This window comes from Aptenodytes patagonicus, chromosome 14 (genome assembly GCF_965638725.1).
Source record: "Aptenodytes patagonicus chromosome 14, bAptPat1.pri.cur, whole genome shotgun sequence".
NCBI classification, from domain to species: domain Eukaryota; kingdom Metazoa; phylum Chordata; class Aves; order Sphenisciformes; family Spheniscidae; genus Aptenodytes; species Aptenodytes patagonicus.
The window spans coordinates 16,720,705-16,735,447 of NC_134962.1; the positions used below are offsets into that span (position 1 = coordinate 16,720,705).

General features: G+C 46.7%; 1 protein-coding gene and 1 long non-coding RNA gene across 4 annotated transcripts; one reads left to right on the forward strand and one right to left on the reverse strand.

Moving 5' to 3' along the window:
* The first annotated feature begins 192 nt into the window (after positions 1-192).
* Positions 193-14,656, forward strand: LOC143167047 (endoplasmic reticulum-Golgi intermediate compartment protein 3-like). Of its 3 annotated transcripts, XM_076352072.1 has the most exons (8): positions 879-970; positions 1,572-1,659; positions 2,971-3,090; positions 4,389-4,491; positions 5,681-5,846; positions 9,578-9,665; positions 13,297-13,445; positions 13,632-14,656. In XM_076352072.1, the coding sequence occupies exons 1-6, from the start codon at positions 923-925 to the stop codon at positions 9,602-9,604; spliced, it is 552 nt and encodes a 183-aa protein (XP_076208187.1). In that variant the 5' UTR covers positions 879-922; the 3' UTR covers positions 9,605-9,665; positions 13,297-13,445; positions 13,632-14,656. The 3 variants fall into 3 exon arrangements, with proteins under 3 accessions (XP_076208186.1, XP_076208185.1, XP_076208187.1); XM_076352071.1 differs by lacking the exons at positions 879-970; positions 9,578-9,665; positions 13,297-13,445; positions 13,632-14,656 and adding exons at positions 193-687; positions 4,913-5,557; XM_076352070.1 differs by lacking the exons at positions 879-970; positions 9,578-9,665; positions 13,297-13,445; positions 13,632-14,656 and adding exons at positions 193-662; positions 4,913-5,557.
* Positions 10,714-13,304, reverse strand: LOC143167062 (uncharacterized). Its single transcript, XR_012996485.1, has 2 exons — positions 12,721-13,304; positions 10,714-11,887 (listed from the first exon to the last, which is right to left on the reverse strand). It is a non-coding gene; the product is annotated as an uncharacterized LOC143167062 (long non-coding RNA).
* Positions 14,657-14,743: the final 87 nt, after the last annotated feature.

Consider the following 14,743-nt stretch of genomic DNA (forward strand, 5'->3'; position numbering starts at 1 on the left):
ATAGCCGGTCCCTGTGATGACAGAGGGAAAAGGAGGTGTTAACAAAATGAAGGGGTGAAGAGTACACGCCAGGGATCGAAGGTGGGGCAAGAGAGTGGGTTTTCCTTCCTTCCTTCCTTCCCTCCTTCCTTCTTTCCTTCTTTCCTTCCTTCCCTTCTTCCCTCCTTCCTTCCTCACAGAAAGTGCCGGTACTCTCCCGAGATGATTTGCTTTCCGCTTTGTTGCTGCAACAGCCAGCCTGAGGGAGAGCTCGGTGGTTCTCAAAAGGACATTAGTAACAAACTCCAGACCTTCCAAAGACGGAGGCAATGGATGGGGCGGGGAGGATGTCAAACCGAGTGAAAAGTGCTCTCTGCCCGCAGCTTCGCCTGGGTGTCACGCCCTTTCCAGCTAACCGATGTCGGCACAGTCAGCGTCTCTCGGGTGTCCTTCAGAGGCCCGGGGGCCGTTGCCAGGGAGGGTCAGAAGAGGGCGGGGCGGCAGCGAGGACCTTCCCGCCCCGGAGGAGACCGGGAGCCCCAGCCCCTTGGCCGGCTTCGGGCGGGGGCGGTGCCGGCCCGGCGCCTGAAGGCGGGTTTGGTTCCGGGCCGCACGGCACCATGGACTCGCTGTGGCGGTTGAAGCGGTTCGATGCCTTCCCCAAGGCCCTGGAAGACTTTTGGGTCAGGACGTGCGGGGGCGCGCTGGGTGAGCGGGCGCGCTGAGGGCGGCCGGGGGCCGGCGGGCGGGCCCGGGCCTTGCTGTGGGGCGGTGGCCGGCCAGGGGACCTTGTGGGCCGGCGCTCGGCGGCGGGGGGCAGCGGCTCGGGGTGGCGGCGGGCGGGCTGAGGCGGGGCTGAGGCGAGACGGGCGGGCGGCCGCGACCGGCGGGGCTGACGGCGGTTCTCGCCTCCCCGGCAGTGAGGGTTGTCAGCGGGCTCATCATGGTGGTGCCTTTGTTCTCGGACCTGCAGTACTACCTCACCAAAGAGGCGAGTAGCGGCGGCGGGGTGGGCCCGGTCCACTGGTGCTGCCTCCTGCCCGCGGTGCCCCAGTGGAGAGGCGGCCCTGCGGCCCGGGGCGGCCTGCCGTGCCTCCGCACCCCCGCCGAGCTCCCGCCTCCTCCTCCGGGCTGGCCACGCAGCAGCTTCACCGGCTGCGGATCTGTTGGGGTTTTTTTGTTTGCCCCGGCTGGTCGCCTTGACGATGGGAGCGGGCTGCCCTCCCCCGAAAGCCGCTTGGCGCAAAGGTTGGCTTGCGGCCTCCTGTAGCGCTGTCGCAGGAGAGCGTCTCAAGATCTCTTCTTGCTGTCTCCGCCGTCTACAAGCAGGCAATACGAAGAAAAGAAAGCAACCGCAGGAACCCCCGTCCCCACCCCAAATTTTAAGATTCCCAAATTACTCTCTTTTTTTGAAGTCTTACAAATGGCAAGTGCTTAGCTACCATGGAAGGTGTGGGAGGCAGCAGCAGCTCAGGTGTCTCGCAAATCCCACCTCTTAAAAGTCAGCTCGTGAGGCAGAGCAGTCGAGGGAAAGAGGCCCTTTGATTTCCTTCCAAGTGAAACAGGAGACTCTGTTTTTTCTTTGTTCCTAGGTTCATCCGGAATTGTACGTTGGCAAATCAAGGGGAGAGAAACTGAAGGTCGACCTAGATGTTATTTTTCCACGTACGCCTTGTGCTTGTGAGTCAGACTTCTGAATATTTGGGATAACTTTCATCCTTGCCGAGGGCCCGAGAGGCTCCGCGTGCCTGGTGCTTCCGAGTGCTGCACTGCTGCTTGGGCCACGGACAGGGAGGCATTGGTGATCCCTTGAGGTTAGGCAGTGATTCCAGCCAGGCCCGCTGGGCGCTTAAACCAGCGCTTCCAGTCAGGCAGTAGTATTTTTCTAGATTATAAATGAGGATAAGCTATAAACCCACTTACACTTCTGTATGGTGTTGTACTTTGTCAGAGGGCGCAGTAATACTGAAAAAGCTGACACGGAGTTCACTTGGGACTCAAGATTTGACTGTATTGTTGTTGGAAAGCTTTAGTCTCCTTTGGACGTTACTGGACAAGGGATAGCTCTTCTGTGATTTTTGTGCTTAAATTCTGACTGTAATGCCAATGGCACGTGGTAACCTTTCTCCAAAATTTTTAAAATCAGAATGAGCGTTAATAATCTGATTAGCTTTTAACTAAATTCAAAATAAAGTTGCAGGATGAAGCGATTGAAAATTGTGCAAATCTTACTGTGTATTACTGCTGTGCACGTTGTCCGACTGTCCACCAATCTGCCCTCCCTCTTGTTCTGTTGTAGTAATTCCTTTGGGTAATGCATTGGGCTCTAAATGTAGTGAGTCTGACTTCCTTCTGACCACCCAAGAGATTGCTGGTCTTTGCCTTCTTCGCATTTAAAAGGGCGTGGGAAGGCCGGAGAGACTGGAAGCCTCTGCTGTTTTGTGCAGAGAAGCTGTGAGTCTTACAAGAGAGCGTGTAGCCAGCAAGTGCATCGTGGCGCTTCGACACCAGGCCGAGACCACAGACCTTCTCAATCTTCTTTGTGAAAAGGGATCACGAGGAAATGTGCTGATGTTGAAGGGGGAAGGGTGAGGGGGTAGAGGTGGGAGGCAGCTTTCAACCAATTTTAAGCTTAACTCCTGAAGCGGTGTTTGTGAAAATGGTTATGGGCTTTGAGGGGTTGGGTTTTGGTTTTTTGCCTTACGTGTATTTACCTTTCAGGGTAATGATTTCTGTGGCAGCTGGAAACAGTCCTTCCTGTACACCAAACCAAACCCCGTATTTGGAGGGATCATTTAGGGTGCTGCAATGTGCATCTTACTCCCCATACGTCACTTGGCCCCAGCCATACACACTCTTCCAGTTTGGCACGTTCTTATCTCCCCTGGCTGAAAAGATTCTGTATTTTCACTGGTTGAAGGCTTCCTCAGCCTGCCTCGGGCCATAACAAATGTGCGTTTATAGACCACTTCCCTTGCTCGTGGGTTTCAGATTTGAGCATCGATGCCACGGACGTAGCAGGGGAGCAGCAGCTGGATGTGGAGCACAATCTGTTTAAGCAACGTTTGGATAAAGCTGGCAATCGTGCGACTCCAGAGGCCGAGAGACACAGTAAGACGCTATTCTGCCTTTCTTGGATGGATGCTCTGGTAGTCTTCCCATCACTGTATGCCCGTTCTGACTTTCACGGGAACGAGTGACAGCTGAAAAGCATTTAAACACCATAAACTCTTGAAGAGTTTATAGCACCCAAATCTTTTAAGCTGGCGGATCAGACAAACTCCTATTACGCTTGCTACTTTTGCGAGGCAAATCTTTGCCTAGTCCCTCTGAAATTATGACAGGGACTCATGGGTGCGTTTCAGGAGTAAAGCTGCTGAGTTATTAGCGGTCTTTTATGACTAGAAATCAAGCAGCTGTTCTGGCAAAACTTGGCTTTGGTTGTATCTTTAAATCACAGTGGGCTGACAAACGGGACGACGTGGTTAGAGGAAAGAGCCTCTCTCCAGGGAAGGCTCCAGTGACTCGACCCTTAAGCCTAAACTTGCACCTTACTGCATTTACTTTGTGTGTGGTAATGCATACCTGATAAATACATTTTAGTGGATTTATCGGTTGCGAGTTGTAGTAAGTGGTCCTTGGCTACATAAACCTCTCCTCTACATTATTTGCGTATTATGACTCATTGTTGTACTTCGATACAAACGATTCTGGCAAAGTGTTGCAGTCTAACAGTAATACTGTCCTGACTTTTCCTTTCCAAAACATGAGCTCCTTATTACCTTTTCTGGGAGAGAGTGTAGTTCTGTGTATCAGCATAAACTAAATGTTTTGATTTGTATCACTCGGATTTAACTTTTCTGTTGTTGAAGTTGAAAGGCTAAACTAAGCCAAGAGCTGAACAATACCCGTAGGTACGCGGGTTTCTCCAGTTGTCATGGGAATGTGGTGATAGTGTTCTTACTGCTGTGTCACTTGGCAGCCTTTCTGTATTCACAGGTTGTGGCATTACAGATTTAATGTCTGGGCACAAAAACTATCTAAAATTTTGTGTAACAGGTCCTGTATCAGTCGCGATGTGCTGATTGGGTCTACTTTAGACAATGTTTTAACAAAGCCTTTATGCAAGTAACATCTGGTCGATGCTCCAGGAAGGCTTACAGATAGCCAGTTCTTTCTGTGGAGGGTGTTCTTGAGATGACAAACGCTACTCTGTTAATTGGTCTTATTTGACACCTCAGCAGGCTCTATGCCTACCATTTCAGGTGGGCTTTGGGTGCGGGATGCACAGCTTCAACACAAAATCGTTGCATTCATGTGTAGAACAGTTATTGTGCGTAGAACAAAACAAGAGTACAAGACAGCATTTCTAGACATGCCTCATCACTTTGAATCCTCTTTTGTCTTAGAGCTGGGGAAAGAAGAAGAAGAAGAAGAAGAAGTGTTTGATCCAAATTCTTGGGATGCTGATTGTTGCGAGGGCTGTTATGGGGCAGAGTCAGAGGACATTCGGTAACCTTTACACCTTTTCATATCTTCTTAGCACTTGAATTTGCACTGTTATGTTGCATGCACCTTTTTCTTTTTTTTTTTTTTTCAAATGTCTGCGAAGGTCTGTGCAACGAAATCCTCCCGGGCATGTGTTCAGAGAATGATGAGAACTGTTGTGGTTTCGGTATGTCTTTGGAAGCTGCACTCGTGATTGTTAAGAACGTGCAGAGTTAGGTTGTCTACATTGTCTACGTGCCTGTTTAATAAGGGCAGTGCAAATTGCACTGCCTTTGCAGTAGCACAAAGATTGTATCTCAGGACACTGTATCTTTTCTGGGATTATATGGTGTCCAGAGGGGAGCTGTGTAAATTATTTCACTGTTACGTGAGCTGTCTTGGAATAAAACCCGGTTATGGCCTTGCCTTCTCACTCCTGCTGCAGGCTCTGCATCCTTACGGGAGCAAAGACCAGACATTCATCGCTCACACAAACAACGGGTGTCGCTTGGTGTTTCTCATTTGTCCTACCTGCAAATTCCTCTAAGAATGGATCTGTGATAGTCCATAGGTTCTGGACTATCCTTCGCTGCTATTGTCTCTTTAGTAACTTGGTCTATCCTGTCTGTCAAGTTGGGTCCTTCCCCAGAGGTGTTTCCATCTTGAGGGATTCATGATTCCAGCCTCCAACTTCTTGTTTGGCCCAGCAAAACACGGAACCGAGAAAGAAAACTGGTTTTTCCAGTGACCAAGGTGTTATCCAGAGGTAGAAAAGTAAGGAAGAAAGTTTGCCATTAGCCCTCCCTCCCATTTTGACGGTCTTGGCCTAAAAACAGAGAAAAGGAGGAACAGAAACAGGCAGATGCTTTGTTCACACGGGGAGTTCCAAACTACTCGGAACTGTGGGACACTGATGTCGTTTTTGGAGCAAATTTCTTTGCCAAGGAGTGATGTGACTGTCTAAATGGACAGGCAGAGCCCTTTTCAGACTCAAGAACTGCATTCAAACAGCTTGCATCCTCATGCCAAACTCTCGAAAAGTACATCAAGAAGCTTGAGCTCCTTCAGGAGCATTAGACCAGCTTTCAAGGTCCAGTCCCTGATGTTTGCTTTATTGCTTTGTTGAAGAAGAATCCGCCAAGGATTCAAGTCCTGAGCTGGAGCATCTCTTTCTAGCGATAGAGATGGTAAGATGGTGCTTGTGCTTTTGCAGGTGTTGTAATACTTGTGACGACGTCAGAGAAGCATACAGGCGGCGAGGCTGGGCCTTCAAGAAGCCGGATACCATAGAGCAGTGCAAGAGGGAAGGGTTTAGCCAGCAAATGCAAGAGCAGAAGAACGAGGGCTGCCAGGTGTATGGTTTCCTAGAGGTCAACAAGGTGAGAGATGGGTTTTGCTGTAAACGTGCTGCATGATGGTGAGGACTGTGAAAAGGCAGAGTTCCTCTCCTTTTCCAGCTTTAGGTGTTCACGGCACTGTAATATGATAACCCCTGGCCTCAGCAGGGTACTTGTGCCTGGAAGGGGGTTCAATAGGAGAGTCAGGAAAAGCAGCGGGAAGGGGATAATCCTGTGTTTCGTTGTGCGGGCTGGTAGGAAGCACGCTGGCTGGAGAAGCTTAGTTTTTCCTGCCGTCCAGCTAGCGAGTCTTTTTGCCAAGGTTTCTGGAGGAGGAGAGGCAGCTTCTTTGAGGTTAGATTGTCCCACCTGCCCGTCTAGTCTTAAAACAGAGGCCACCAGTGGATGCTGGAGATAACAGTAGTCAACAGCTTGCCAGCAGAGGTGCTGGAGGGAGTGAAATGTTATCTTCTTTAGAAAAACAGTGGAAGCAAGACTATTTGAGTTGGTTGTCAAAGCTGGAAATGCTCAGAGGAGTGGTTTTTTTGCAACTGGTGTATGGAACAGTAGTAGGAGGTATACCAAATAACTATGTAACTACCCTGTCATTTGAAGGGTTACCAAACCCAGAACACTTGGACGTGCAAATTACGTACCCAGGTACCTTCTAGAAGTCAGGCCCAGGCTAATTTTTTTTTTTAATTCAAGCTCTGGTTTTTTTACATATTTGTGTACTCTTCCTGGAGACTACAGTCTTTATTTCTGGAAAGTCAACCTTTTACTCACGAAGCCAGACACTGTGATTTGAGCATTATCATGGGTACCAAACCGTTATGGGACCCTCTGTCACAAAGCGTGATGAGCACGAAAGATTCCAAGGGGAATGCTGGAGGTAGCAAGGGTCCAAGGGTGGGTGTCACTGGGGAAATTTTTGGGGACCATGGTTATGCACTCGGAATTCTGCACATCTCCATTCTCATCAGGTCTGCAGTTAACACAAGCAATAGGTTTGCACGGACATTGAATGCCTCACGTAGCACGTGAGTTTGGGCCATTCAGATCTTCCAGGGGAGAGCGTGTATGATTGCTAGTAGGCGTCAGTGAGGATTGGCACCTAATATCCGTATCCCTTTCAAATTCCAGGATGAAGTTTGAACAACCTTTTTCTTTTTGGGTTTGGTTTGGTTTTGTTGGCTTAGTGCTTTATTTTTGCATGCAGCTTATTTTCACGGATGTATACACTGGATCACGGTTGTGTATTGTATTAAGGTTTTTTTTTACCCTGCTCCCTCTCCCCCTCAATTACTTTCTCCACTCCTTTTCCGTGATACTGTTTTGTATTTCCTGCAGCAACAGTCAGTTCCCTCCCAGTAGAGTTAATTCCTCCTTCTTCCCATTTTTATGTCCACTAAAATAATTTGCATAAAACAGTTATTATCAACATCAGTATGTAGTTATGGCTTTCCACATGACTGCCTGTGAGGAACAGGGGAAATTCATACCTCTTTTAGGACAACATCTGCTGATATTGTCACCTATGAAAATGAGTTGCTTGGTGTCTGTCTTGTTTAAACAAAAATCTAAAAATCCAAGCACCAGCACGACTGCTTTAGTTATATAGATTGAGACCTTTTAACGAAGGACTACTATCTCCTGCAGGTAGCTGGAAATTTCCACTTTGCACCGGGAAAAAGTTTCCAACGGTCTCATGTACATGGTATTTTCTTTTCCTTTTTATTGTGGCCTTTAGCTTCCAAGCGTATCTGACCGTTTTCTTTGAATATCTTTGCATTGCTATCCATAACAGTAGCAGGACTGCTTCAGTGGGGAGGACGTTGTTGAAGTTTTGTTACAGAGGTTTAGAACCATCGTGAACAAATAGGAAACCGGTTTCTGGAGGTGCCGCCGCGCGGGTGTGGGAGAACTTGGAGGAGAATGAGAGACTGCCCAGAAACGGTCTCACTTGTTCCATAAAACTTTGCTGCTCTGTTGTAAACGACCTCGAGTAAGGTGTTCAGTCCAGGACCTGAATATCAGTATCTCTGGAAGGGATATTTTGGAGAGTATCTCAGGAGAATTTTAAAGCAGTTCAGAACTTCTCAGAGTAACGTGTAAGTTGTAAGGGACTTCCGCAAGCATCTATATAAATGCACAGTGGCCAGAGTAATAGTGGTAGTTTATGCCTTGTATCTTTAACGGGAACTTGATTAAAAAGACTTGTGGTTTAATGGAATGTTTGCAGTTCCCTTGATCAAGTCTTTGAAGCGTGAAGTTTGTAGTAAAGGCTTCAGAAAGAGCTTTAGTTTCAGCCTGATTTTTTTCCCCTTCCTCTCACTCACTCCAGTTTAACGTGTACCACTGAGGCAAAGGTCGGGAGGAGAATGTGAATGTGCTTTGTGAGAGTAGCTGGTGTATTTGGAGAAAAACTAGCAAGCTTTTGAGCAGTTTCTAAAGATGAAATGAAGAAGCACTGTTGTGCAAAAACCTTGCCTGCTTTTCCCCACAGTATTAGTTGTCCTAATGAAATATTTCACTCCTTCCCGCAGAACTTGCTTTATGTGCTTAAACTAGCATGACAACAGCAACCTTACTACAGCCAGGATTTACAACTTCACAGCATGTATCTACGTTAACGAGAAGCATCTCTGCATTGCACCTGTTCTCTGCAATAGGCGTGAATGCAAGCTGGCCGTCCTGAGAGCAAGTACTTTGTGTACATGGAGGAGGGGGTGAGGTCAGGATAGCTCTCTAATTGCGTGTGCCCCGGAAGTCTTGCACAACTGAATTGAAAAATGAAGGGCTTACACTGGGGAAAATACAGGTAAAAACCAGAAGGGACTATATAGTAACTGCAGACCTTTTGGAGGCAGAGTTAGGAATATTAGTGTTTTGAGGACAGTGAAAAGGAGCAGGAGGAGGGATGATGGGCAGACAAACTTTCCGCTTTCTGGGAATTCTGTCACGTTAAATAGTGAGGAATAAAGGCTCCTAATACTTTTCTCCATGTGCAACTGTTTTCGGCTCTCGGGATCTCCGGCATCTGTTACGGTCTATTGAGAGTCCTCAGTGGCTCTCTTTTCAGGTACTTTTCCCATCTCGCCATGAACCCATGTAAACAGTTTGCATTTACAACACCCTGTTGCAAGGCGTTCAGCAGGCCTGCTCTGCTGTAAGAAAAAACACCTCCCCTCCCTTGCTTGCTCCCACTAGCTGTATCTGATGGCCCTTGTTCCTCTGTTGGAAAAGAGTGAATGGTCGCTGCCCGGGCTCTCTCCCTGCCTCTCAGGATGTCGTAGACGTTTCCTGGGCCAGCCTACAGGCCATGCCTTTCCCCCGCTGAAGAGTCCCAGCTTACGCAGATGGTCCTTTGTGGAAGCCATTTGACCCCTGAGCTTCCTTGCTAGATTTCTCTGAACCTCTTTCAGTTCAGCTCTGTCTGGAGGTACAAGACTGCACCCAGGATTAAGATCCAGGCTAAGCATGACGTAGGCAGTGGCATAATGATTTTCTTCCTTTTGTTCTCTCTTGCTTTCCTAGTTATTTGTAACATTTGATCCCCCTCCCCCCCCCCCCGCTTTTTTTGTTTTGTCCAACCTTTTCCTGGGCAATGTTTTCATGGCACCAACCAACAACCGAGGAGTCTTCCCTGACCCCCGAGGGAAATGGACAGCTCAGAGCCTGGTCTTTTTTTCGTACGTGAAGCTGAGACTGTTTTCTGCCTCAGTATAACCTTTCTTCGTAATCTTTTTTTTTTTTTTTTTTTTAATTTACAGAAAGAAGGCCTGAGAAAGGGAAGGTGAAGGAGCAGGGGAAAGTGTCCGCCCCCATCTCCCCCACAGATTGGTTCCCCGAGGAGAAAAGGTAAAAGGTGTAATTATTAATAGTTTCCGAAAAGTGGCTCCTGAGGTACGGAGATGACGGCAATGCCGAGTCCAAGTGTATGAAAGTACAAATACAAAAATCAGTCTCACGACCAAAAATCTTATCACATCATAAACCAGTAGTGTTACGCAGTGCAGCAAAATGATATCCTTGACCCAGCTCCCAGAGGTGATAAACAGCCCAACAGGGAACATATACAGCAAGTAAGGTGTTACATAACACAACTTGGAGAGCAAGCACGACAACTTTGAGAGTAAATCAATCAACATTGTGACCAATGGCGACCGTTAAACCAAGGTAATGAATGCTTATAACAAGTTTGCCTTAACACGCTCTGGTCTGTCATTATTTCAATCCTTCGTGCCCCACGTTGGGCGCCAAAAGGACTGTTGTGGTTTAACCCGGCAGGCAGCTAAACACCACACAGCCGTTCGCTCACTGCCCCCCACCCAGTGGCATCAGGGAGAGAATCGGGAATAAGAAGTAAAATTCACGGGTTGAGATAAAGACGTTTGACAGGACAGAAAAGGAAGGGAAAATAATGATAATGATAATAATGATAAAAGAGTATACAAAATAAGTGATGCATAATGCAGTTGCTCACCACCCGCCGACCGATGCCCAGCCAGTTCCCGAGCAGCAGTCGCCGCCCCCCGGCTAACTCCCCCCAGTTTGTATACATCACATGGTATGGAATATCCCTTTGGCCAGTTTGGGTCAGCTGTCCTGGCTGTGCCCCCTCCCAGCTTCTCACTGGCAGGGCATGAGAAGCTGAAAAGTCCTTGACTAGTGTAAGCACTACTTAGCAACAACTAAAACATCGGCGTGTTATCAACATTATTCTCATCCTAAATCCAAAACGCAGCACTGTACCAGCCACTAGGAAGAAAATTAACTCTATCGCAGCTGAAACCAGGACACCCCTTTAGTTACAGATAAAGATCTTGACCAGTATTGGTCAAAGCTCTGTGAGCTCCCCTGGAAGTATCCCGTTTGGATGATAATTCCACATAAGAACGTCTGTGCATGTGATTTTTGATCCCTTTAATAAGGTCTACGTTAATGCTCAGTCCTATTAATACGCTTAACAGAATGTCACGCAGGATAAAGTTGAAAGTCTAAGAGAAGACTGAATATTCCAAACTGTTATCATCATAAACCACATTAACGTTCCAATAAAAATAATAATTTCACTAGACCTATTTGGCACAAAGCTGTGATGACTCACAGTATTTTTGCTCCTGCCTTCTATTCCCTACTGACTTGAATCGGTAGAGAATGGGGGGGTGAGCAAGAATGTCAGTACTACGGAAAGTTCCCTTGCACCCCTCTCCTTGCCTCATGTTGGAGTAGCTGTACCACGTTTGTACAACTGATGGTTAGTCGCGAGTCCGTACTTATGGTGCTATTCAAATACTGAAGCTAGCACACCAGCCTTTCAGTTTCTTGCGCTGTTACTCTCTCCTTATCCTGAGGGTTACTGTTGTTTAATAGATCTCCAGCTAGGGAATCTGCACAGGCGTCTTTGTGACAGTGCGAAGGGTCCTATTCAGAAGCACTTTGTAAATGTGACCGTAAATGTAACTCTGATCTGAGCTTCTGAACTTTTGCCGTGTGCTTGGTGTTAACATCTTCAAAACTGTAACTTCTCTCCTGGGTAGAAGCAAGTTGAAATTGCTTTTTTCAGAAAGTAGAATAAGAAGTAAGAGGAGACACGGGGCTAACACACATGCAAACCAGAACCAGCACTGCATAAGGTGCAATTATATTTCTGTTTAGTTATGTTAGCTTTAGTTGCGTGTAGCTCAATCTTCGTGTCCTTTTTATTTTGTTTGAGTAGCTGCCCTAGGATAGATGTGTCCCGGAGGAAGTCTTATTTTTCAGGGATTATTCATTTCTTGTTGGGGCTTCCTTTTCCATACACAGTTCTCTCTCCTTGCCTATGCTTGTGTTCTTGCATACTCATATTTTGTCCCCAGAAATCATTTGCCTGAAATAATGCTTTATAGATTCTAATACTCATCATAAGGTGAGGTTTGACAGCACCAGCTGAATGTGAGAGGAATACAGGTAAAAGGCAGGGAGCAGCCTCGCCCAGAGGAGTTCATCCCATTTCTCACATCCATGAGCCTTGATTCTTTGTCTTTGGCTTGGCAGAAGTCCTTCCATTAAGACAGAGAAGACCAGAGGTCCTGTTTAGACTAGGAAAAAAAAGATGGAAGTTACATACAAGTTTGCTAACATTAACTAAATTCAGTTACCTTCCTAATCAGGAGAATGCTAATGGGTAGCCACCGAAATCAGATTATCAGCAATTGCTCTCCAATTTTTTTCACTTTTAAATACTGTGCGAGTGGGTAAGCCTCGTGAAGGTCCTTCTTAAGAGTTACTGAACGTCAGGTTTTCTTAGTTACCAACCACGTTTGGATATTCTGAGTTATTTATTGGCAATATGGTACGTATATGTGTTTTAAGGCAGACCCGTATATTGACTAATGGGAATCAAAGTTTTGAAACAGGTAGCCTATGAATCTCATGCTCGTAAGAGATGCAAGTGTGTTATCTCATTGTAGGGTAACATCTGCTGAAGTAAGATTCAAACCGCATTTCATTTGTGTTTGGCATTCTAAATGTCCTCAGGGTTTTTCATAGAAAATCAAGCCCCTAAGATCTCAGGCTTTCTCAGAAAAAAATGCATTACCCAAATCTTATGTGACCCCAGAATTATTTCTTAAATATCCTTATACCATGGTAATCTTTACGCCCAAAGGACCTCTGATGGTCTCCTGATAATCTTTTTTTTGCAAAGTGTCGGACATTTCACTTGTTTTAACACACGTTCTCCTCCCTGTCTTTATGCAATATTCATGTGTCTGAAGGAACAAGAAACACTGGAAATGCTGAAAAACTGAAACTGTGTTTAAAAAAAAAAAGTTTGTCCACTTGTAAGAAAAAAGTTATTTTGTCCTTTCTACTTTTTGTTTCTGCCTGCATGAATGTTAAATCCCCGTGAGATTTATTTCGCTTCACTTACTGTTGTTTGCGTGGATGTTTTTCTATGCTTTTATGTAACCTTTGGTCTCATGTTCTTTTGATGTTGGTTCTGTATTTATACATATGTACCCATCCTAGATGAAAGTTGTTGTGCACAGTCATTAAATACGAATTTGCTTTCCTTTTGGTTTGTCATAATCCCCAGGCCCGGAAGGAAACGTAATTTGGAAACTGAGGGAGGGTGTTTTTCTGTCTTTAGATAACTGAAGAGAAAGGTCAGGCTCTGCTGGGTTAATTCAATTTTTATCCATCCATATTGACAGTTCCAGTATACCTAACTGGAAGACTCAAGAACTGATAATGTTTGACTCCTGTTGTGTCTATAAAAGACAGACTTCTACTGTGCTTTCCCTCTTGGCTGGTTCCTGAGTAAGGAGATGTTGTGTTCTTCTCAGCTGACCACTGGAGGCTGAGCACTTTATTACTAGAGGTATTTCTGCAGCACAGACTTTGCTCATATTTTATCTCAGTTCTCGTCATTATTAGATGTTTTAGAATGTGTTGCTATTCATTCCTCATCTCAGGTCACAGAAATTGTTCTCTTTTGTCTCTCCAGGCAGAGCGGTCGGTAGCAGAGTTGACAGGGGCTCAGCTTATTAGCTGAGTGCTGAAATAGCTGAACTACGTGTTGCAACAGCGAACACGAGCGGTATCAGTGAAGCTCTTGCACTGGATAAAGCGCAACTGAACAAACTTGTGCTGCAGGTGAGCAGAGTTGCCAAAGATCTTGCCAGGTGTTCGTCTCCAGCTGCTGCTTCTGCTCAGGCTTCTTGCCTTCCGACAGTATGACTGACTGAGTATGGAAATGTTGGTCTTTTTCCTGTCCAAGCCAAACCTTCTTCATAGTAACTCTTACTGTATTTTATTTCCTCTGTGCCTCTGTGATTGTAGCTGGAGCAAGAGAATGAAGTTCTGTCAGGAAAAGTGGACGGGATGGAGAGAGCAAAGATCTCTGACCAGGAGAAGCTGAACTTGTGTAGAAGAACAAATGAAGAGCTCTGTGCCGAGAAAGCCCACCTGGAGCAGCTGCTGAAGAAAGCAGAGGAGCAACAGGACATCATTGCAAGGAGATTTCTGCTCAGAGCCTGAGCAGTGTTTTGGAGAAATAAGTGTATTGAAGAAATAAAACCAGACAACAAGTCTTTGTATACAGTACAGAAACTGACAGGAACAACCTAATGTGGAGGGCTGTGTGGAGACTGACGAGGCATGCTGTGATGGAGTGCTTTGGAAAAGGAAGACATTTTACCTGCTCCTCAGGTTCACCTCAGGTTCACCGTAGGCTTTTCCAGGCCTACGACTCACCCCATCCACACAAGCCAGCACCGGTTTTGTCCCACCTTCTGCTGCTTCTGCTGGGGAACCTGCTGGTGAACGCTGTCCTCTGCACTTTTATCTTACTTCAGGACTCGTGCTTGAAGCAAGCCCCCTGCCACAGTTCACCTGGTACAGCAGGTCCCCGACTTGGCTCCTGCTGAGGCCTTTTGTTGTACGCTGGTCCTGTTACCTCAGGTCATCGCTTCTGGGGGATCTGGCAGTTGAATGCAACGGCTGTCTCTCAGGAGACTGATGGTCCAGAGATATTAGTGCCAAGTTAACGTTCAGAGACCGATCCAGCTTCCGAGTCTCTGCTTCCAGAACAGCAGCTCTGGGCTCCCTGACCACAGCTGCTAAGGAGTAAGACAGCTCTTGGTGAAGGTCTGACAGCTCCTGGCTGGTCTCGGCACAGCACTCAATATAGTCCTGCTTGTATTTTCGCTCCTGTGCCAGCTGCGTCTGCAGAAGGGACACCTGAAAGAGGCAAAAGGCCGAGCTCAGGCAAGCCCACGCTGTTAGGACCATCTGCGGACGTCGGGGAAGACGCACACGCTTCCCGTCGGGAAGACTTCTTTTGCCTAGTAAAAGAAGAATGTTGAGGTTTGTGGCTGTCGTATCTAAAACTAGTTCCTAGCCAATAGAAAGCCTTCAGCTTATTGCAAAAGCTGAGGGATTATAATGCTGCT